Genomic DNA, 23,643 nt, shown 5'->3' on the forward strand with positions numbered 1-23,643 from the left:
TCCCGTAGACCGTTGTTAGAGCGTATCAATTGACACTGACCTCTGGCCTATCTATGACTTGATCTAACCACGTTCGAAGAGTTTGTTCCATTTCGAGAACAACAGACATATTACATTTAATGGATCTCGTGAGAAGGGGCCAATTCTGAAGTTAATGAATCTATATACGTAGCTGAACGACGAACAATAAAGACATAACAATGGTCCATTATGTTGTCGTATTCACGAAATAATCGCCACAATTTCGTTAGGGATTCACGGACCACTGCTTACATGCAAAAAATTGTGGTAACTGTATATCAGTATCAGAGTTACGGGTTACCTTTAAGTAAATTAGCATCCTAATAGGGCATCCGCTTTTCTCGATTTCCTAATCCGGCAGAGATCTGACAGAATATTATAACGAACCCAGTGTATCAAATGAGCCCAGATTTTGCATGACAGATGCCTTGGAAGGTAACCAGTTTTCCGTTACTTCGTTTATTTATCTGGTTGGTACGTAAAGTCTTTCTGGAGAACGTTCACTTACACGATGGTAGTAATTTTTATGGAGGAGGAAACCAGAGTGCCAGGATATATCAATGACCATTGTAGAGTTAGAGGCGATTATTTCTAAGTTAGAGGTACAAACTTTATTTTTGGAAGACAAGCTGTATTTCACCTGTTAAGGTTGACCATTTGCCGACTGTAACATTGTCGTCTCTGCTCTGGTTTTACTCTCTATGTCTTATGTCATTCATATATGGTGTTTCTGGCGGGTAAATATACCTCGCGAATGTCAATCGTATGCTGAGCCTTGGTGTCCTCAGGTCATAATTCTAGCTAATCCCATGTATGTGAACTCTGGTGTATGCAAAAGACAAGAGGGGGACCCTCCGTGGCCAAGGCCGTAGATGGGAAGGTTTTGTAGCAACCTGCTTATGATCGTGGGTTTCCCCCGGGCTTTGCCATGTTTCTTCCCACACTAGTGCTGGCCACCGTCGAAGAATATTTCACTAGTACGACGGTGGTCACCATCATGCTTGGGGGTAATCGAGTTTATCCTTGTTAGGACTTCATCCTGATTAGCCATGTGAGTGCTTCAAATGTAGTACCTTAGACACCCCCTAAAATCATGACTTAAGCAGAATAAGGTAAAGAAACTGGAAGCCAACTGGAATCATCTGACGTCGAAATGCTATTAATACTATTATAAACTATTAATAAACATGACCCAGGAACCTCTCACCAATGCTATCACAGCTAATGCTCGGTTCCTTTCCGGCCGTAGATGGGAAGGTTTTGCAGCAACCTGAGGATAGTCGCTCCTTGAGTATGGCGTAAAACACCAATCATATAAGTAAATAAATAAATAAATATTTAATAAATATTACCATGAAAACAATGTAAAGTGACGAAGCCTCTGGTACTCTTGTTCCACCAGCAGAAACCTGGATTATACAGGTATATAATTCGCAAGTTTGCAACATGGAGAATAAAATCTGAGCATCGATGAAAATGTGGTGCAGAACACCAGTCAAACCAAATAAGCTCATCAAACACTAAAAGACTAAAAATCAAATAGGAAACTACGTACATGATTTGACACATTGGGTATTACACGTTTCTTTCTGCCATCCTACAGCCGACATTTCTACTTCCAGTTACATTTGAAAAAAAATGAATCTGTTAAATTTAACAGAAAATCTGTTGTCTGAGTGAGGGTAGAATGTATTCTGTTATTATAACCCAATATTGTGTCATATTTAACCTGTTAGTCTAATAGAATGTATATGTTGAATTAATAGAATATCTGGGCTATACCTTATTGTGAAATTTAACAGATTTATTTTTTCAGTGAAACTATATTCCTTTTAACAGATATATATCTTATTGTGAATGTGATGCTAACTGTATAAAAGTAAAACGGGTCATTTCGAATCTGGCTTTGAATATTGTTTCACAGGTTGAAGGCATGCACTGTGATTTGGCTAATTTGCTTACTATTATATGTGACTTGACAGACATCAACTTGACAGATATCAACTTGACAGATATCAACGTGACAGATATCAACTTGACAGATATCAACGTGACAGATATCAACGTGACAGATGAACATCTTTAATTGTATTGACAAGATCTTGCTTACGTCATAAGTTGATCATTTTACTGGCTTTCTTGCCGATATTATTTTTCATACGTGGGTCAGGGTCATAGTTTCCTAAAACCATTTCGCCTTATCCTCGGTTTACCGACGTTTTTTGTATGTGCATGTTCTTATTTTAAAACGTTTTACCTTACGGTTTAATGTCTGTACAGACATTGTCCTAGTACAGACAATGTCCTAGTGTAGACAATGTCCTAGTGTAGACAATGTCCTAGTCCAGATAGTGTCCTAGTACAGACATTATCCGATCTATGAACCCAGCCATCCACTCCTCTGTCACTACCCCAGGAAAAGGTAAAGAAAAAAAGCGTGGCGACAATGAAACTAAGTAAGGCCTCGGGTTAACGTACTACCAGTCCTGTCTTCGGCGCACCTGGACATCCGGTGTAGAATTGCACGTAACAGCTACAGTGCGGCGTTATGACTGCCTGAATTCGTGCCTTCCCTGCGTGTCGACGCCTTAATGCCTTGTCATCTCTTCTGAGCAGCTCATCTGGTTTTGCCAGCATTACTCATTTTATTTGCCAGCAGGTAGGCTGATTTGCTCTCGGGAATCGTGCTCAAAGTACCGAATAAAACATCATCACGACGTCAAAACTTTTAATATGGCTTTGTGCCAACCTGGGGAATATTAATTTAAAGTCTTTTGAACAGCTGCCACTGGTTGGAAAAACCCAGAGCTAATGAATAGAATGGTCATATTATGACGCTTAAGGGTACGGTTACAGATACTATTCAACAATCGTAAATGTTAACATCCCAGTAGCTGTTAAAGGAATAGCTTGATAGATGTAAAATCAATAAATTTTGATAGGAACATTCCTAAAAGCAATACAGAAGGTAACAATGCGCCCTTCAACAAAATATATACGTATATTTGACGCTGACTGAAATGTGTCATCAGCAAATAACATATAGCAAAGATATATATATAGGTCCGAACATCTGTGATAGTCAACCGCTACAGCAGGATGTCATAAAGGTCATCTAAAGTGTCAGTATGAGAGTGCGACCAAGAAAAATATAAATAAAGCACATCGGATTTGTGTGATAAATCCACTTTATTTCATATAGGTACACGTGATGCATGTTTATTTTGTCGGTATTCGTCAGTCGTATGAAAAATGGCGAAGCTACACCACCGTATAGCTCATCAAAAAAATTAGCTTACAAACTCAGATTTTAAACATCTCAATAGCAGTGGTTTGTTATCCTGGGCGTTCCGGTTTCTTCCACAAATACAACTGGCCACCATCCGCCAGGTATTACAATAGATTAGAACATGCATTGTCACTATTTATCTGGTCTGTGTTGTCTTTTTTTCCCGACGATACTTTTTCAACTTGGTGTCACGATTTGAGCTTCATAGAAGCGCCTGGGACAACACCATTTAACTAAGGCTACCTTTACGTTGGATCTGTGGGCAACCCATCATAATCGTCGTGCCAGTACACAGAGGAATAAAGAAGCCATTTCACCTCACCGCAACAACACTTCGATCGAACGAAGAGCTAGGAGTAAAGCGTTGCATCAGACCAAGTTAATCTACCAGAAGAATGGAATATCTACAAGTACTTGTAGTGTATCAGATTTGACATTGTCAACTCACGTGGTATGGAACATGCATATGTTGTTAGGCTGGTTGGTTAATTATTTAGTTAATTGACGTTGAAGTCGTTCTCCAAACTAATTCGCTTATATGATGGCGGCCATGACAATGAATCCAGGAGAAAAACAGAATCTAACCGTCAAAACACACAATCCTATACCAGTGGTCAACCAAAACGGACGTTCCAGGCCAATAATCACAACGCCAGTTCTAATGCAACGTTTAACACAAACACCAAAGAACTACTAAAGTATACAAAGTATGAAATTAGTACACATTCTTGTAAACAATAACAGTCAACCGTTTTTAATGGTGTTGGAAAGATGCAAGGAAAGTTCTAGGCCAATGACGGAAGTCGGTATCCATATCGTGTGCCATGCTAGTATGTAAATTGTCAATACTCAAACCATGTATCTCAGTTGTACTTTAATTGCAACTTTACGTATATCCAGTGTGACACGACGAATATACAGCCCCAAACAGAAGCCATATGGGGGATTCATTGCACTGCGTAAGTACACGAATGACTCACCAGTGTCAAACCACGAAGAGCTCCATTCGAAAACACGAATTTAATAACACAACAAAGCGAGCCAGTACTTGACTTTGATTTGATTTAAGGTCGATGTCACAGACATAGAGTGCCTGGTTAAACTACTGGTTTTAAGCAAGTTACTGACGAACTTTTTCACATGTAAAACAGCGCAAACGGCCACGCGTTTGTTGTCACCAAAGCCCCACAAATAGTGCACGAAGGCGGGGACCCCGATTTGTGATTAAATTGATGATGAATATTCATAACTTACCACAATTCACCTCGTCACTGTTGTCCGGACAGTCGCGCTGAAAGTCACACCACTTCCTGTTTGACACGCAATGGCCGCTGGCACATTTCCGCTGACCATCAGGACACTTGAAACTTCCTACCAAATGTCAGAGAAGGAAGAAGAAGAAGTAAAGTCAGATTATACAGCACACGTACGGAATCTTAATTCAAGCGTTGTCTTAATCTTTGTCACAATGTAGACCCACTTTGTTTTAATAAAGACATACAGCTACACAATAGGCGTCCTTTCAGAATGTTATCGTGTATTTTTTTGTGTCCTTCCAGATGTATTGTTTTAAGTTGGTTATACTCTCGACAAGTAAATGTGTGCCTTTTTGTACACGTTTCCATGTACACACCTCGCGATATAAACAACATGTGTATCACAGGCCTGTACACAATTTTGTACACATTAAAGGTGTGGGTGCATACCTGTGATAGATGCAAGCTACGCAATAATGTTCGTGTGGAAATTTGTTACAAATACTGTGTGCCTGTAGAACGCATTTTGCGTACCTTTTCTGCACAATGAGAGTATATGAAGCCGTGATGTGTGTCTTTACCTTTTTTATTCCGGGCCTACATACCCGATGAATGTTGCTGGTGTGTACTTATGCTTCTGTGTACCTATATCGTTTAGATAACGGTAAATCAGTTTGGTTTACGTTACTTATACATACTAATAAATTTACTACCGTTTTCGTTATACATATCAAGTTTTATTAAAGTATGTCTCCAGTGTATACATGTATGCATTCAGTGTATGTATTTATTTATCTGATTGGTGTTTCATGCCAAACTCAAGAATATTTCACATACGATGGCTACCAGACTTATGCTGTGAGGAAACCGGACAGAGCTCGGGGAAAAGCCACAACTAGCTACAGGAGCCTGGCAGATCTTCGCAAGTACCAACGGAGAGGAAGCTGGTATGAGCACTCAAAGTGACCGCATTGGCGGGAGACACAGAAGTCATTATACTGCTCTAGCTAACCGCTCGCCCACGGAGGTCCCCGGAACGATTATATAAGTAAATCTCCAGTATATTTTGATATATGGGCGTATTCAGATGTATTATACGTCTCAAATGTTATCATTATTATTATACGTCTCATCCATTACCATACGTTTACAGTATTATTACACATCATCAGTATTGTTACACGTCTCAAGTATTATTACACGTCTCCAGTATTATTACACATTACCAGTATTATTACACGTCTCCAGTATTATTAAACGTCTACAGTATTATTACACATCATCAGTATTATTACACATCATCAGTATTATTACACGTCCCCAGTATTATTACACACCTTCAGTATTATTACACGTCTCCAGTATCAATACACATCACCAGTGGTATTACAGGTATCCAGTATTATTACATGTATCCAGTATTATTACACGTCTTCAGTAATATTACATGTCTCATGGCTTAAGGAAACTGACTGGAATGCCAGGTATCTGACAAATCTGCAAACATAAAGCCGTAGCCAAACCGACAAAATCACCCCCCTTTAATTGCCACTGGTTGATCGGCCTCTGCAAGAATAAAGTTTTAGCCCAATGATGTGGAAACCAGAACACTTAATATTACAGAATGCATTGCCGAATTACATGTCAAAAAAAAAAAAACAGAAAAAAAAAACAACGCCGAATGTATTACTTCCATGAAGGGTTTTAATTTTGTGTCTGGAGTGGAAAATAGTAACAGTATATCTGTTTTTATTAGCAAAACTCACAGAGTTAAGTATTGCTCTGTCTTCAAATGACGTTAATTATACAAAGTATCAATTTATTCCTTAATCGTAATAGTCTAACGTACGTTGCTGTTGTTGCCCAACGCATTGACGATTGTGGTATGAAGCTAATAATTTGTCCGATGCATTTCCTTGAAATTCAACCGTAGCGTTATTAATTAAAATCGGTTGATCGGTAAACACTTTGACGCTACGTCCTCCCGTAATTAAAACGACGATGCTCAGCACATTGATCCCGTGACTTTCTGCCGGCAACAAATTAATTGCGTCGATCCGCAGAATCAGGTATAAACAATTCAAAATAAAACCTACAGAAGCGCAAACATTCTCCCGATCGATTCCCGTTGAGACTTCTGTGTATTTGAACGATTTCGTATTATGTATAGTATATTTGCCCTTGTAATGAGGAGTCTTGGTAGTTTTGCAACACCGTCGACTCGCTAATTGGCGTTGAGCATCCGTACAAAATGATCAAGGGGAGAATGCAGTTCTTCTGCGCCCGACTCGTTATCAAAGAGACAAGTGGCCTGTTAAATATTTTGGACTGGAGGGATAAACCCTCCAGTCCAAACGAAAAGGATATAATTAAAGACGTACAACATGGACAGTAAAACCAGAGCAGCGACGACAGTGTGATAGCTGGTAGACAGTCACACTGCCTCTTGTCAATTTACCTCGGTCAGGGTTTTATTCCAACTGTTCATGTAAATGCATAAATAGTCGCAAATTACACACCCTAGCCCCATGGCTTCAGCAGAATTAGGTAAAAAAATGCAGTGATGTTTAGAATTACTCAGAATGCTGTGTTGTAATCACATTTAACATACAATGACGTTAAAACAATGCAAAGGGACCAGTTCTCGGGATGCTCAGTCCACCAGCAGAATCCTGGTTTATGCAGGAATACAATTTAATTAAAGACGTACAACATGGAGGGCAAAACCCGAGCAGTGAAAACAATGTGACGATAGCTGGCAAACGGTCACACATCACCGGTGAAATACGGCCTCTTGTCTATTTACCTCAGTCAGGGTTTTATTCTAACTGTCCATGTAACAGCAAGGCATGTTTATGATGTTCCCGACGTCTGACGTACAAACATGTATACGATTTAAGACAAGTGGCCTATAAGCAAACATTAAACTGCATGCCAGATCAGTTTTATGGTCACCAGGACCTCACACACAAAGGACTCGAAAGAAATGGATTATATCTACATTCGATAAGGAATATTTTATTTGATAGTCTACAAAACTTGGCGTTTGGGAGATTCGACCTAGAACGTGGTGATCCAACACAACATTCTGCTCGTTTTTGTCAGATTCGTTGCTTGCACACGTTACTGTTTTGAGGGGTGCCATTCCAGTAAGGCTTTGTTATCAGCTAATAAGATTTATTTATGTATTTATTCGATTGGTGTTTTACGCCATACTCAAAAATATTTCACTTATATTGTGGGATGGTGGGAGGAAAACAGGAGCATGGCGGAAATCCATCCGTAGGTCCCTTCTTGTTCATATGCTGTTTTAAACAAGAGCGTTTGTCAGTACGTAGAGCGGGGATCCAGAATTTCGGTTTCCAGAATCATGATCAGTGTCATGTGAGTGAAACATTCCTGACTACAGCATACATCAACAAAAACATTTACACCAGTATAAACATGAATATATTTGATTCGTGTTTTACGCCGTATTCAAGAATATTTCACTTATCCTACGGCGGCCAGCATTATGGCGGGAGGAAAGTGGGCAGAGCTTAAGTAAAACCTAAGACCGTCGGCATGCTGCTGGCATAACTTCCCACGTACGACCGGAGAGGAAACCAGCATGTTCTGAACCGGCGATTAATATAATATTTATTTATATACGACATGATGTATAACAGTTTTGCCACGTAGGTGTTTTTCGTTCAAATTTTACATATGTTTATAACTATATCTATAACAATACCTTGAAGATTCTGACACTAATTCTGCATATTTCAAAATCTTTGGGTTTCCAACATGTCTTCCATTTGGATTTCTGCTCTCATCTAAAAAGCATGGCTTTCTGGTTCTACTAAGATCAAGTCACAATATGGCTGAAATTTGGCCAGTGTGGCGTTGAGACCTAATTGTGCATTCATTCAATTATTGATAGGGATTCAGGCACGATATCTTTCTAAACTTGCTTGTCCTTAAACAATTGCCTAATTCATGTATTCGGGAGATGGGTGTTTATTATGATGTAGTCCGCACAAGGCCAGTAAGCTCGGAAGTAAGCAGGCGTGATGGATGTATGAGCAATCAAATGGTCAGATCTAATTTATATCCACGAAGAAACTGTTATAATTAGACCCCCGCAACCGGACACCCCCTTGATGAAAAAAACCCTTGACCGATAATGAATAATTGGCGGTCTTTCTGTTGCACACCCTGATATGCATCAGCAACTGCGCATGATTACCGGAAAGCGGTTTCACGCCACCCCAACTGTGATGGAAAGCCGGAACTTTCTAAACAAGAAGCGAAAGTTGTTACCAAGTCGTCAAAACACACGAGAAAAATTCCCAATAAATCCTCGTAAGAGGAAAATTTATGATATTCTTTGAGAGGTATCCTGAGCGTAAAAACGGATACGTCTGTTGTAAGTGACAGGATTTTTAGCTGAATTAACTGAATATAATCCGTTAACTCTTACGCTAAACTGGATGCAGTGTTTGTGAATGATGCTTTACACGTTTAATAAAAATACTCAGCTCTGTGCATCTGTTCAGAATGCACACAAGACATACATGCACCGTGAATGTCAAGGACATATTGTTTCATTTAACACGTTACATTTCTGGCAGGTGAAAGCAATATTTCGTTAAAGTGTAGATTAGTGTACCGAAAATAATGTCCTGGCATATGATGTATGTCGCAAGTTGGAAGATTTTTGGAAGAGCCTACACTTTTTTAGTATTGGTTTTACGCCAGTACCCAGATGTTCGAAAGTGTATTAGCTAATATTGGTATTAAGTAATATTTTACATTAAAAAGGTTTTATACCAACCCTGCAGCCAATTCTATGCTCCAAGGTCAAAGTATAATAGCAGTAGTTTTAGTTTATATTTAATATCCTGGTTTTTAAGCCAAGTACGAAATTGAGGACTTGGCTTAAAGTTAAATCTGGTATTAAGTCTTAAACCAGTTTTGAACAACCGTGCTAAGGAGGATTGTGAGGTACTAGATGAATGGCGGTGGTTTCCGATGAGTTCCTTTATTAGCCCTGTATTAATCACCAGCTCTCCCTCAGTTACAAATCATATAACCTCCGTCAAAATATTTTAAATCTTTAAACCTAGTGCTAGCTCTGAACAAATTTGGCTCTATCAAAAAACTTGTGTGGATTTGCCTACAGTTATTGCCATCATGCGGTAAGGAGAAACGTGGCGTCAGGCCGATAATCACGGTAACGCATGCGGTACTCGGTTTAAATCACAGCTAACATTAGATGAGGTTCACCTTTTGACCCTGTTCGACGCACGTCTTCTTGTTCGACGTCAACCTCGGTACTAATGGACTTTACGTGCTCGCACGGATACAGCCAGAATTCCTCAATAACTATTAGTTAGATATCCGCTTAAATATCGACTTGCATACTTTAGTATAAAAAGGGAGCGCATGCATGTAAAATATTGTTGTGGAGTTCGGAGATATTGACTCCAGTGACAATCGTGAGGTTCAGCATTTCTGTGCAAAATTTATTAGTGGTGTTACGGATGGAAGGCGAGTGGAGAGAGAAACGCATGCACAGTCAAGGTGTGCAGAGTAAGATTAGTTTCCCGGTCAAGAACAAGATCGGAACTTAAAGGTCTAGGAGGGCAAATCTATACGTCTTACATATATCAGCACTGACTTGGCACGAGCAACAAAGGCTTAGTTCCAAACCTGTATGATATTGGTGTCAATTTCCTTGTTAAAACGACCGCGACAGATAATTTCCGGTGATCTATGAGGGGGCTTTGTTTTTGTGCGGACGTACATGATGAAACTTACCACAACTCGACTCATCACTCCTGTCAAGGCAGTCGGCTACGCCGTCACAGCGAGCGGATGTAGCGACACATTGACCGTTAGTACAACGGAACTGGTCACTGTCGCAAAGAGGATAATCTGGAATGAGAAACAATACCTCGCTATGAATTCTTCAACGAAGCTAATCGTCCCTTTTGACAGTACGATTTTAGTACGTACATGCATATACAAAGTAAGTTGTTATCTGTAAAAAGGAAACGGCATGCTGGGATGGAAATTTTTTGTTGTCCCGTAGAAATGCCAAAACTTGAAGTTTTAAGAAAATTAGAAAACAGTTTGTTTATGTTTTTTTTCCTTATTTAAGGGTGGGGGAAGGCAGTGTGAAAAAAAAAAACAGAATAAATAATCAGCGCGTTTTTCGTGCTGGGATTGGATGCTGCTGATAGCCATATTAGGATTAAATGACAGCTCTAGTCAGAGTTTTCAACATGCAGTTATTATATAGCTTACCTTTCATGTAAAGAAAAAATTGTATGTGCTTTTCTAATAAACGGGATGTTAGTGATATGGAACAAAAATTATGGATATGATTGTCAATGTACATGTAAAGCTACATAAACTGAGGTAGATTGACGAGAGGCCGTAATTTACCGGTTACGTGTAACCACTTGCAAGGTATCACACTCTGGTCGCAGCTCTAGTTTTCCTCTAGGCTGTTCGTCTAATTATTTCTACAATTATGAGTGATTATGGGTTATTTGATTGCTAATCATACAAAATAGCTGATAGCTGATTTCAACAGAAAATTGTCATCTGACGGAAACTTTAGCTAATGAGTGACGAGTCTTTCTCATCTACGACCAAGCTCGGCGAGTGATCTCTCGCCTTCAGGCTGTACAGGGATGTACAGAGATCCGATCAGTGTTTTACGCCATACTCAATAATATTTCACTTATCTGGTGGAGGTGAAATTTGGTACTTTAATTGAATTTCGTGCAGTTATTTGTGGGCAAACTACTGCCAATCCAACAAAAGATCCATCGAATCGGTTGTGTTTGAAGTAAAACAAAAGGCGATATATGAAATTGTAGTAAATGTGGGTGTCTTAATTGCAAGCATGATCAACTATTGATGACCGATTTTGGATGACTTAGTGGATGACGCCTTATACTCTTTGAAATCATTGGTGGATTCTTTGACATGGACAGAAAGTCGCTAATTGCAACGCACTGATTGTAACTCCCTTTTGCTAAGAAGTAAATCACGATTACTGTAAATTACATACCACAGTTGACTTCGTCCTCAGCGCCCAGGCAATCGGCGACGAAATTACAGAGGATCGTTTTGTTGCTGAGCGTCGCCGGAACACAGCGACCCTCGGGGCATACCACAGAGCTGGTGGCGAGCACCGGGTCCTTGAAGTCGGAACACTGCTGGCTGACATTCCCTGCAGCCCATAAAGGTATAAACGTCATTGGTTTTTCATACTCGTCCAGAAAATTTCTCCAAAAACCGACGGTGGTTATGGAGAATTACTGTCCATCTCAAAGATTTAATAGCTTAAAAATAATTGAAGGCTGTAGAGATATATAGCTAAATGGATCTCTAGGGAGGGTGCTAGTTTTGTTACCGGCAGAATAAAGGGTTGCTATCCCCCAGGGACATATTCATCTTTTCTCTGAAGCTAACATTAAGGCAAATACCTTCCAGGCCATTCACATTTCTCAACAGCATAAAAAGGGAAAAAATACTTTAAAAAGTAAAATAAAGTAAAAAAGGAAAATCGCAAAAAGATGTATTGGTTTCGACAGAACCCCTATTGAAGAAGGGTTGGCAGTCTACTTTTTGAAGTTGATTACACATGTAAATGGTCTTCTGGGACTCGTTTTAAAAAATTTTACTATACGGCATAAATATATTACGCTTAATATAAATGCGGCTATGTTGCACGACAGGAAGTCAAGGGCCAAATAGATAGAATAACTTTCAGCATTTTACGGCAACACAAGTTAAAATTCTCCATTTTCTCTTGTTCTCTGACGAATGTACCAGACCTAAACTACTTGTTTTTGCAAGGATCTCAAAGCGTTGCATCTGCTACGACAGTTGTAAAACACTTGCGCGTACCTGGTGCAAAAGTGTGGACAAAATTTATCATCATATTTACCACACATGTCTGAAGCGCAGTAAACATCCATCTCTATTGTCGCACGTGCTCTGACCGGTGAAAGTCGATCAGAGCCTAAGGAAAACCCATGACCATCCGCAGGTTGACTTCCTCTTACTATAATGCTGGCCGCAGTGGTGCACAAGTCCGTAAGAAAAAGTACATTTTTCTATTGTTATATATTTGAAAAGTCAGAATAACTGGAACATTACTTTTGTCCTTATGGCATCCTTCACGATTGTTGATTGCTTCTCTTTCAATATATGACTGATTTCTTTATACACGTGTTTAGTCCTTTGGTACATTGCATTGAACGTTGATTTAGAATAACTCGTGCAATTACTGACCTGTAGCGTCCAATTTGGTTGACGATTAGTATACTTTTGCCTGATATGGCGTCTACATTTTACAGTAACTGACTGCTTTATTACAAAAAAAAGCCAACATAGAAACCTGATGAACACACCAACGCAAACTTAAAATTACATCTGGAAATACATAAGTTTCTTTATAGGTATTGTGACAGATTAAACATAAGATTGTTTGGGCTGTACGTGTAGAGCGTCAGCGCAGCTATTTATAGCGTTCACAACATTTCACACATTATGAAGAGTTTTTTCTGGCTAAGCAAGACGTTAATATACATGTACATGTGTGTAAGTGTGTATGCTTGGGGTTTTACGTTGTTCTTAACAATTACGCTGTGACCTAGGCGCCACTGACCCAGGAGCCAGTGACTGAGAACCCAATGATCCAGGAGCCAGTGACCCAGGAGCCAATGACCCAGGAGCCAGTGACCCAGCAGCCAGTGACCCAGCAGCCAATGACTGAGGACTCACTGACTGAGGACCCAATGACTGAGAACCCAGTCACCCAGGAGCCAGTGACCCAGGAGCCAGTGACTCAGGAGCCAGTGACCCAGGAACCAGTGACTCAGGAGTCAATGACCCAAGACCCATTGACCCATGAACCAATGATCCAGGAGCCAATGACCAAGGAGCCAGTCAACCAGGAGTCAATGACCCAGGAGCCTCCCACCAATGCGGTCTCTGTGAGGCCCCCTCTCCGGCCGTACGTGAGAAAATCTGCCAGAGATCTGCGGGTGGTCGTGGGAATGTCTGCTAGGGACGTGCGAATGGTCGTGGGAAGGTCTACCAAGGACCTGCGGGTGGTCGTGGATTTTCCAAGGATTTTCCGTCGTATAAAAAATGATTCTTTGGGTAAACATACTAAATTTGTAACACTTTTATTCACGGGGAAAAAAAACTTTCAGGGATGCTATTCACCAGTTCAGAAAAGTTTCTTAAAGCAAAAAAATTGGCTCGAAAAGGTATACGGCAAAATATTTCACTGTTCTAGCGGAAACAAAATTATAGATCAGGTTAAAAACTTACAGCAGAAGTATTCGTCAGCCCCGGCGTCCGTATTCCAGCAGTCGTTGACTCCGTCACAGAGGTATTTCTTGTCAATGCATCTCCTCGTTTTGGGACAAATGTACCTCTGTCCAGGAGAACAGATGATGTCTCCTTGATAGGTAGAAAAAAAGGAGCAAATAAAGTATCAAATAAATGACGACAAAACAATATATCATGTTAATCTGAGCTCATAGAACAATCTTATTGTATCTTCAGAGAATGAGAATTGAAAAAATGCAAAGTATCAATGGCATGAAAACAGCATTCTTATTTTTGTCATCATTTATTTCATATTACATGTATGTACAGTGAACGAATTCATAATGTCGGTCCTCCTTCCTCAAAAATGCTTACTACAATAATTGGATGGTTTGATGCAAAGGAAAATGTTGTTAACACCTACTCATCCAATTGTACTACAAGCATATGTCTCATTGTGGCTCATGCGACACACACGACTCACCACACTGTAGTTCATCGTCGCACGTATGGGCACAGTCACACACACCGTCACAATGATTGGCTGAGTGAATGCACCGACCGTTCTCACACCTATATTGATTGGCTGCACAGTGACCACCTGAAAATACAACAATGTTCATTCACCCATTCAGCGGAAAGATAAGGATGGCTTGAGCACATATTTAGTATATGCTGTGGTGTATTTGGTATACGTTCTAGCATAGCAGAAGTAATTTCATCTCATTCCTTCTTCTCTAAACAGACTGGACATCATTTGTACTGATTCTCTTTTTTTTCGTGTAAATATTTATTAAATGTGACCATATATAAAGTGTCACACTGTCGTCGGTGGACTGTCGTCGGTGTCACACTGTCGTCAGTGGACTAGTTTTGCACTACTTACTCATGCCATTTGTATAGCAGCCGCTTCAGCTTACTGCACTAATTTGAGTGATTTAGTCACTGGTATTAAAACACTTCTGTTTCCGTCGTCGGGCAGGACATGTCCCAGTTAATAGCTACTTACAAAGATTCAAGGTAAGAGGTTCAGATCTGTGTAATGTTTGTCACGCTGAGGAGACCATCCATCATGTTTTACTGGGTTGTCCGCAGTGCACTGCTCAGAGACAAATCTTCTTTCCTGACCTTGTAAAAGTTGGAATTGTTAACCCAACTCTGAGGAGTGTACTTTGTCCACCGAAAAATGCAAGTTTAGTTTTTAAAGCTGTGGGGAATTATTTATGTAGGATCCACAGATTTTAGGCTAGAGCATTGTGGCAGTAATTCTCTATGGATTGACTACTGTTGATTAGAGCATGACACCAAAATGCTGCCGCCATGCATAATCGTTCCGAAGACACCAGACATGACACCCCATCCAGTCACATTATACTGACATCGGGTAAACCATTTCTGTTCCATTTCTCTAACGTCACAATGCTGAGCGATAAGCAAGGTAGCAACAAATGCCATTTTTTAAAAGTTTTTAGTATGACCCGATACGTGTTTGATCCCATTCCGGTCTTCTGACTTTGGGTCAGACTCTAATAATTAGGCCACCGAAGCGGTCGAAAATGCAATACTTATGTTTAATGAATTCGAAGGCAAGCAATGCTTAGGACTCTTTACGTTACACCACCTGAATGGCCCCATGGGTGCTGTTGATCGCTTATTTCCACCAAAAACCCGAAAACTGGAATCTCAAAAATGGCATGCGTGGAATGGAATTATCACCACGTGTTTCACAGCCAATAAAAAGACACGCTTCCCAAGTGCACGGCCGCGATGCTCCCTCATTGCAGTATTGGTTCACTTACATAATGACATTCATAACTGCATAAAATCAATTAAAAAATAGAAGACACAACAAAGAAATGATCGACCTGAATAGGCAAATCAGTATACCACGTCTCTGGATCAAAATTTTTGTTTGTTTTGTTTGTGTTTGTGTCACGGAGTGGGTAACTGCTGAACAAAGAACAGACATCGATTTGCTGAAAGTGCATCCTGATACCACAATCCGAATAGAAAATAAAACACAAAAAACCATCAAAAGACCCTGAAGACGATATAGTGTTCTTGTCCTTAGGCGGAACCGGCAATCTGCTTTGCCTTACTGTGCCTTTGTTTTAACTGCGATGAATAATAGATGAAACGCCTGTTTCCTGCTTCTGAATTAAGCTGTATTCCACATTAACTGACAGACGATGTGTCTTAAGGAACTACCCCAAAGGTGGCATAAAGGCGCATCAAAGTAATGATAGCCACAACGGCTAACATCTTAGAGTAATTTACTGATACCGGGGTCAACCCACTCTCTATACCACGGGATTTATTCAGGCTGGGCATAGTGGTTTGATCGATCTAGATAGGCGATTTTTTTATGCTGTAAGAAAAAGTCTTAAAAATTCGCCATTCACGGTGAGTTGACCGTATTTTTGCCACGCCAGTCCTGTGAACAAGACTATGTTTCGCATGCTGAGACTAAAGTCAGCTATATTACACTCGTCAAAGCGATATTGCCTATAACAAATTGAGTTAGACCAAAACGTGTAATTATACTTTCTGACTGTTGCTAGAATAGATTATTTATTTATTGGGTTAGAGATTTACGCCGCACTCAAAAATATTTCATTTATACGACAGCGGCCAACAATATGGTGAGAGGAAACCGAACAGATTACATTACTACATCGTAGCAATAGGCTACATGATGAATGCAATACATCGCTACGCCAACAAAATCTGCCATATCTAACTTAGTAGCTTGTAGTAATAACACAGTCTATTTTGACATGACTCATTGTGGGAGCCTTTTTGGTTGGTGTTAAATAAATGGCTACAAAGAGATCAAGAACAGGATTAGACGCTTGTATTGTGAACGTCAATGGTATATTTTTTTTAGAATGCATTTATTTATTCATTTATTTATAGGCGGATAAAAGAGTTATTGGAGAACATTTCTCTTATACTTTAAGGCGCGTGAGTCCGAGTTCTGCCCATAGAAAGCACCATTTTTCACCAGTGACTTGGGACCTTTAGAAAGAAAGTTTTCTATTTTGACTATTTTAACCAAAGAGCTATCCATAAATTCAAGGTACTTTAAAAAATATGGAATATCCAAAATCAAAAGCGATTATAAAAGATTGTTTGTTGCATGATGGCCCCGGATAGATATACCTATAGCCGTTCTGTACTTACAGTTAGTCTCGTCAACTTGGTTGTATTCACAGTCAACCCATCCATCACAGGCTCTGTCCACTTCCACATAGAAGCCCCGATCACACTGAATATGCCTGTCTGAAAGGTTGAGAGCGAAGGATGAGTTATCCAGTTATGTGATGGAGGAGGAGAGTGGATTGCCTGTCTTTGCGTCCATTATCTAAATTTCATTTATTTATTTGACTTATTTATTTGGTTGAAGCTTTACGCCGTTCTCAAGAATATGTCATTTATACAACCTCCATACAACATGGAAGGAAACCAGGCAGAACTCGGGGGAGGGGGTGGGGAACCAAGACCATCCGGCAGGACACTAGCAGATATTGACACGTGCGGCCAATAAAGTATAAGCTGGACTTGAATTCACAGCAGTGAGAGGCTTATGGGACAGACCACGGCGCTAGTACACAAACCATTAGGCCACGGATACCTTCCTCCCCCACCCCCACCCCCAATCTCACCACTCCCGCAAAGTTATGGTCCTGTGTACAGTTCAAACCAACCTTTACATGCACCCCGCTCTGGCCTGTGATTGACTAGTCATCATATTCGCCGATCACTGTAAAATTACATTCTCAAGAATCCACGGCCGTTTGTACTTTAGTGAAATGTTAGGAGGCCCTAGTCTTTCGGATGTGGTCAAACTATCGAAATATTGATATAATGATACCATCTCAGTTGAATCAACATATCTAGCCTGATGTCTATTATGTTGGGTGTTGGGAAAATGATTAAACTTTTCTAGCAGTAACAAGAACTTTTCTCGTAACAAGAATGCTCTTACCACAGTCTACCTCGTCACTCCCGTCTGCACAGTTCACCTCTCCATCGCATAGGAAGATGTTTGCTAAACACTGGGAGTTGTTACATTTGAACTCGGTACTGTGACACTTCCGCCGGACTGTAGACCAATCGTAACGGTACTTACATTTAAGTCATTGAACATTTAAGTGAACAGCACAAAGAAATGTGCATTTTGTGTGAGCCAGTTTGACTATAAAGATTGAAAACAGATTTGAGGATGTGTATTGTGAAGAATTTGTCAACCTCAAGGCAAACTATTCGCTCTGATATTAACTTTTCTATAGTTCTTCACGTTACTGTTAATATATAACCAGCGCGCAAGCGCATGCAGCCACAGCACAATAATGAGTTTCGGAATGTAACAATGACGTTGCACTGCTCTTAAATATGGCTGGCTGTTTGGAAGTTAATTCAGAGTTTAGTCTTGATACTTTAACGCCACACCATAAAAAATGGGACTTAAGTTCAGAGTATCGGCATTAACTGCAAATACAGGTTGTACCTTGATATGAATTTAATGGACACAAATTGTTTGTCTTAATACAACGGAATTACATTACCAACAATTGCTAGCATAATCGTGAATAAAAACACAACGCACACTCCTTCCTTTTCGTTTTCCAGATAAAAACACACTTCCCTTCATGCATGTTAACTACTGACAATTATTGCAATCTGTTATGACTCACTCGTGTTTTAATTAGTGCCATGATTATAATCAAGAACACTTACAGCAATCCTCTTCGTCGGAACCATCCCCACAGTCGTCTACAAAATCACACTGGGAGTCTCGCGGCACACACAAATGATTGTCACATTTGACATGCGTGCTGGGGCAGATGTAGGTTTCTACAATATGTAGCGTAGTAAAAACAGTTATGTTTATTTTCATTCAAAACGGGATAGTTATGCAGTTTTATGGTTTTCACCTACAGAAGATCTGAGATGTTCGTACATGTAATAATTCCACAAAACAGTGGCCAACGAAAAATGCAAAGTGGCCTCAAATGCAAAGTCAAAAGAAATGCTTATTCTCGTTGAGACAAAAATCTGTATTTAGGGGGCATGGTATATTTTTTTCACCGTAGTTTTGCTTATAACTTATTTTAATTAAGTTAAAAGTGGCAGTAAGGAAACAAACGTCACTGAAATTGGTGATTAGGCAAATGCAGACAATTTTGTTAATATTAAATTCTTCTGTATGCATCACACAAACTTGAACAACACATGTCACACTAACGCAAGTCTGACCATCTTGTACCACAACACAAATTTTACCAACGTTTACCACGTTAACTCAAATTTGACCAACTTGTACCACAGTGACACAAATGCCACCAATCCGCTCCACGTTAACACAAACTTGGCCAAAATGTACAACGGTGACACAAAAGTCACCAACATGTCCCATAGCAGCACAAATTTGACCATCTCGTATCATAACATAGATTTTACCTACACGTACCACGTTAACACAGTACAGTTTTTACCCACGCGTACCATGTTAACACAAATTTGACCATCTCGTATCACAACATCAACTTTACCCGCACGTACCACGTTAACACAAATTTGACCATCTCGTATCACAATACAAATTTTACTCACGCGTACCACGTTAACACAAATTTGACCAACTCGGATCACAACACTAATCTGACCAACGCGTACCACAACAACACAAAACTGACCATCTCGTATCACAGTAAGACAGACTTGGCCAACACCTACCACAGTTTTCCTCGTCGTTGCCTTCCTGGCAGTCCGTCCGAGTGTCACAACGCTTGATGATGTCTATACAGATCGTTTTGTTACACTGAAACTCGTGGGGTGGGCAGCCTGAAAGGTATGAAGGGTGGGTGAATATCTGTGGAATGGGCGACTTCTCATCTCATGATGGGAGCCACGGCAGAATGAGGCACCTGCTTTTGTTGCTGTTGTTGTTGTTTTTTTCGGTTTTTGTTTTTTTTCGCCTAATGCGACATGTGTGCACTGTGGACTGAGAAGTATTCTGTTACATGGCGTAAGTAATAAAGTGTCAGTTTGCTCACAAAACTTTGACGTCAAAGGCGGAAAATAGATTGATATAGGTGTAGCCCGTATTACGTCAGGCAAGGTTTCCTGGAAAAGGGACTGATTAAATGGATCGGTATCATCAGTTTGACTCCGTATACGGCAATTTATTACATAAACGACGGCGGTCAGGTTTAATGTTGGAAGGAATCATACCGTCCGGAGTAAAGCACTGACCGTCGTATGGCACGTGACAAACATCATTCTGTCCGGAGTAAAGCACTGACCGTCGTCTGACACGTGACAAACATCATATTGTCCGGAGTAAGGCACTGACCGTCGCCTGGCACGTGACCAACATCATACTGTCCGGAGTAAAGCACTGACCGTCGTCTAGCACATGACAAATATCATACTGTCTGGAGTAAAGCACTAACCATCGTCTGGCACGTCACATACATTATACTGTCTGGAGTAAAGCACTGGCGTTCGTTGGCACGTGACAAACATACTGACTTATAACATTGTGTTCAAAGAAAGTAAGACCTAAGTCCAAGCCTGAGATCTGAACATTATTTTACTTAACGAATGTTAAAATTAAAGTTAGGATTAAATGTCAGAATATGTGCCTTTTTCCAACCTTTCCCAGACGAAATACTTTTGGAGTGTGCGGATATTACTGAGCATCCCATTTGCTCCACTCTAAAAGTCAGAGTCAGCACACCACAGGATAGGTGGTATATGAATATGAAGTATAATTTAATTTGTTTTCTTTAGAAAAGTGTGAAAAATTGTCCCCTTGAGAGAAATTCCAAAACCTGTGATCCAGTGCAAAAGAATGCGCAAAAGACATGCAGGCACGTTAACTTTCAACTTTTCTCCGCGCTCGATGGAGCTTGACAATGGATAAATACAGCGTGGTGGCGAAATGGCATCGATGGCTAAGCTTTGGAAGTACTTTTATTTAGTTCTAATTTATGCCTAAAGTTTGACAGTGTTATGCTTCTTCTGAAATGCGCATCTACTTTCTCTATACTGCGTCGCGTGTTTGCACGATGACCTTTAATGCTTTTGAGTTTCAAGTAAACCGCTATTCTGTCTAATTTAACATAACTGAATACATGTGACGCGCCAGCAAAAGTATAAAAAAAATATTTTAATTTATTCATGTTTTTAGTGTTAATCTGGTGCCTATAGTCAATACATTTTCTCTGATGCTTGGCCAGTCACTTTAGCGGATTGCAGAGTTCTTTCTTCCTGGAACAAACCAGCGACATTTAGCAAGTTACAGACAAGCCTTTCACATTTTCGCTCACAAAGCCAGCTGAATAAGTGACAAAATTCATCTCCAGCGTAGACATTTTTTATTTAAATTGGGTTTAACACCGTTTCCTAGAATGTTCATTTCGCATGGTACGCGGTAAATCCTTGATCGCAGAAACCACTGTTGGAGTAGCTCGAAAACGCGACCTCAAGTTGCAAGCGACATGAAAGTCGCAGCGCTTTAAAAGTATTTAAACTAATGAGTGCCCACAACCCTTACAGTATTGCCACCATGTCCAAAGTAACTTTGACAGCAGCCTACAAGTCTACAATTCCCGTAAGTGATTGTTTCCAATAGATGCCGTAACAGAAATGCCTCACTATTAAACTAGTGGGAAATAATGCGACAAGAAACACTTTGCACAACATGATCCTATATTACTAGCTTTCGAAGTTACTGCTTTACCTGATGACGAAGAAAGTAATTTCCGAAATCTAGTAATATAGGGTCATGATGTACAAAGTTATTGTTTCCCTCTCCGAAAAATTAATATTAATTAAACAATTTATAATATTAAAAGAAGATGGAAAAACATGCTTACCGCAAACTTCCACGCTTTCGTCCCTACCAGAAGCGCACTCGCTAACCCCGTTACACGTGTCAGTGATGTGGATACAGTCCTTCCTGTCATCACCACACATAAACATATCCACGTGGTCACAAATGTTCTCTTCTGGCTTGATCGGATTTTCCCATACTGTCGATTAAAAAGAAACAAACCTCGTTAAAAACAAATGAGAACAGAAAGTATTTGCACGCAGCTCATAAGTACGCATAAGCCACCAAAGGTATCAACCAATTACTGGACTGAAACAAGTGCTCACCCAGAAGATCTACAGACGGACAAATATTTCGCTGAGTTAGCAAAGATATCATAATGATAGAATATAGCTATTCTATCACCAGACTTGTGCTGTTTGAGGTTTTCCCCATGCTTTTTGACGTTTGAAACCATCAAGACTGTTTCAATACCGGTAGATTTCTTAGCATTTGTTGGTGAATAACTATAACAGAAAAAGGGTACAGAATTGACATCTTTGGATAACCGGGTCGTAATTAAGCGTAATGTTTTGACACATATTTAGATTATCGATAACTTATAAAACCAGCTTAATGCACGATTAAAAACTGGTGCAGCTTATAGGCTTAGAACATTCTTTACGTCTTTCTGTCGTCACTGAAAACTGTTGACCGCTTCTCTTTGCATGATTCTGCCCTAGTTGCTTACACTTTATATGCTTTCTTCGTTCTTTAGGAGTCGTTTTGGGAATTGGCAGTTATTGACCCAGAATGTCCATTTTGATTAATGGCTAGTATACGTATATGTGTTTTGACGCACATATTTACGCCTGTTCTTGTTTAATCAAATGGAAGGTTATCCGATTCAAATTTATTATTGAGCGGCTAATTACACCATTCTTGATGGAAATGTATTATTCTGAAACAATATGGCCCTTAATGGTTATTGCCGCGGTATCAGTGCTAGACCCGTATTGGGATGTGCTGATCCTTATCTGCCTTCCATCCCACACTTGGTCGTTAATGTACCGGCTGTCATACGCATCAGTTATCCAGTAGTGGCTTACAGTCATTTATTACAGAACGTTTATACCTTTACGGCAAGCAGCAGTGGTCAACGAGCCTCAAGTGAGTCGGGCGTGACCATATATGGATATTATGGGCAAGTATAGGAACAAAGATGAGTCATCACTGGGAGTTGTCCAAGTTAGGAGTGAGTGAGTGAGTGAGTGCTTGAGATTTCACGTCGTACTTAACAATTTTTCAGTAGTATGACGACGAAGGAATCCTTAGAGAGCATGTAATGTGCCTCTTTGTTGCAGGACGGATTTCCACCGCTCTTTTATATAGTTCTTCTTCACTGAGACGACTTAGCGAAGCCGCCCCGCCCAAGCCATTATACTCATACGGGTCAACCAGTCGTTGCACTATCCCATCCATGCTGAACGCCAAGCGAGGAAGTTACAACTTCCTCTTTTAAGGTCTTAGGTGTGACTCGACCCACGACTGACCCTGGATCTACCGTCTCCCTCCAAGTTAGGAAGCATCTCCACAATTAAAAGCAAACATTGACCATTAACGTTCGCTTTACGTTCGTAATGTACAACTGATTAGTTGTCATGTTTAAACGCAGAACGACCCTCAGAATACGCAAAATGTCTGTTTTTCAGTTGATTGTTTTTTAACGCCATGCTAAGGAATTGTTCACTCCTCTAACGACGGTCTAGTTTATGGGTGAAACCGTATAGCCCGGAGTAAACCACCATGCTTTGTAAGGTAACTGACAAAATCTCCTGACTTACAGTCACAGTCGCAATGAGAGCTGGATTAGAGCACGCATAACCTTATTGACAATGGACAGGCAGTAGCAG

The 23,643-nt window shown here is 40.2% G+C and overlaps 1 protein-coding gene across 1 annotated transcript in view; it reads right to left on the reverse strand.

Moving 5' to 3' along the window:
• The window catches only part of LOC135463445 (G-protein coupled receptor GRL101-like), a 55,281-nt gene extending 31,962 nt beyond the window's left edge, over positions 1-23,319 (reverse strand). Inside the window, exons 1-12 of the mRNA XM_064740705.1 lie at positions 23,295-23,319; positions 21,795-21,950; positions 19,648-19,755; positions 18,649-18,765; positions 17,897-18,013; positions 17,092-17,190; positions 14,918-14,953; positions 14,393-14,509; positions 13,909-14,040; positions 11,633-11,794; positions 10,369-10,485; positions 4,565-4,681 (exon numbers count right to left, since the gene is read on the reverse strand). Of these exons, the coding sequence (XP_064596775.1) occupies positions 4,565-4,681; positions 10,369-10,485; positions 11,633-11,794; positions 13,909-14,040; positions 14,393-14,509; positions 14,918-14,953; positions 17,092-17,190; positions 17,897-18,013; positions 18,649-18,765; positions 19,648-19,755; positions 21,795-21,950; positions 23,295-23,319 (1,303 nt within the window). The remainder of the gene's footprint in view (positions 1-4,564; positions 4,682-10,368; positions 10,486-11,632; positions 11,795-13,908; positions 14,041-14,392; positions 14,510-14,917; positions 14,954-17,091; positions 17,191-17,896; positions 18,014-18,648; positions 18,766-19,647; positions 19,756-21,794; positions 21,951-23,294) is intronic.
• Between the last annotated feature and the right edge of the window lie 324 nt (positions 23,320-23,643).

Source organism: Liolophura sinensis, chromosome 3, assembly GCF_032854445.1.
Source record: "Liolophura sinensis isolate JHLJ2023 chromosome 3, CUHK_Ljap_v2, whole genome shotgun sequence".
NCBI lineage: Eukaryota > Metazoa > Mollusca > Polyplacophora > Chitonida > Chitonidae > Liolophura > Liolophura sinensis.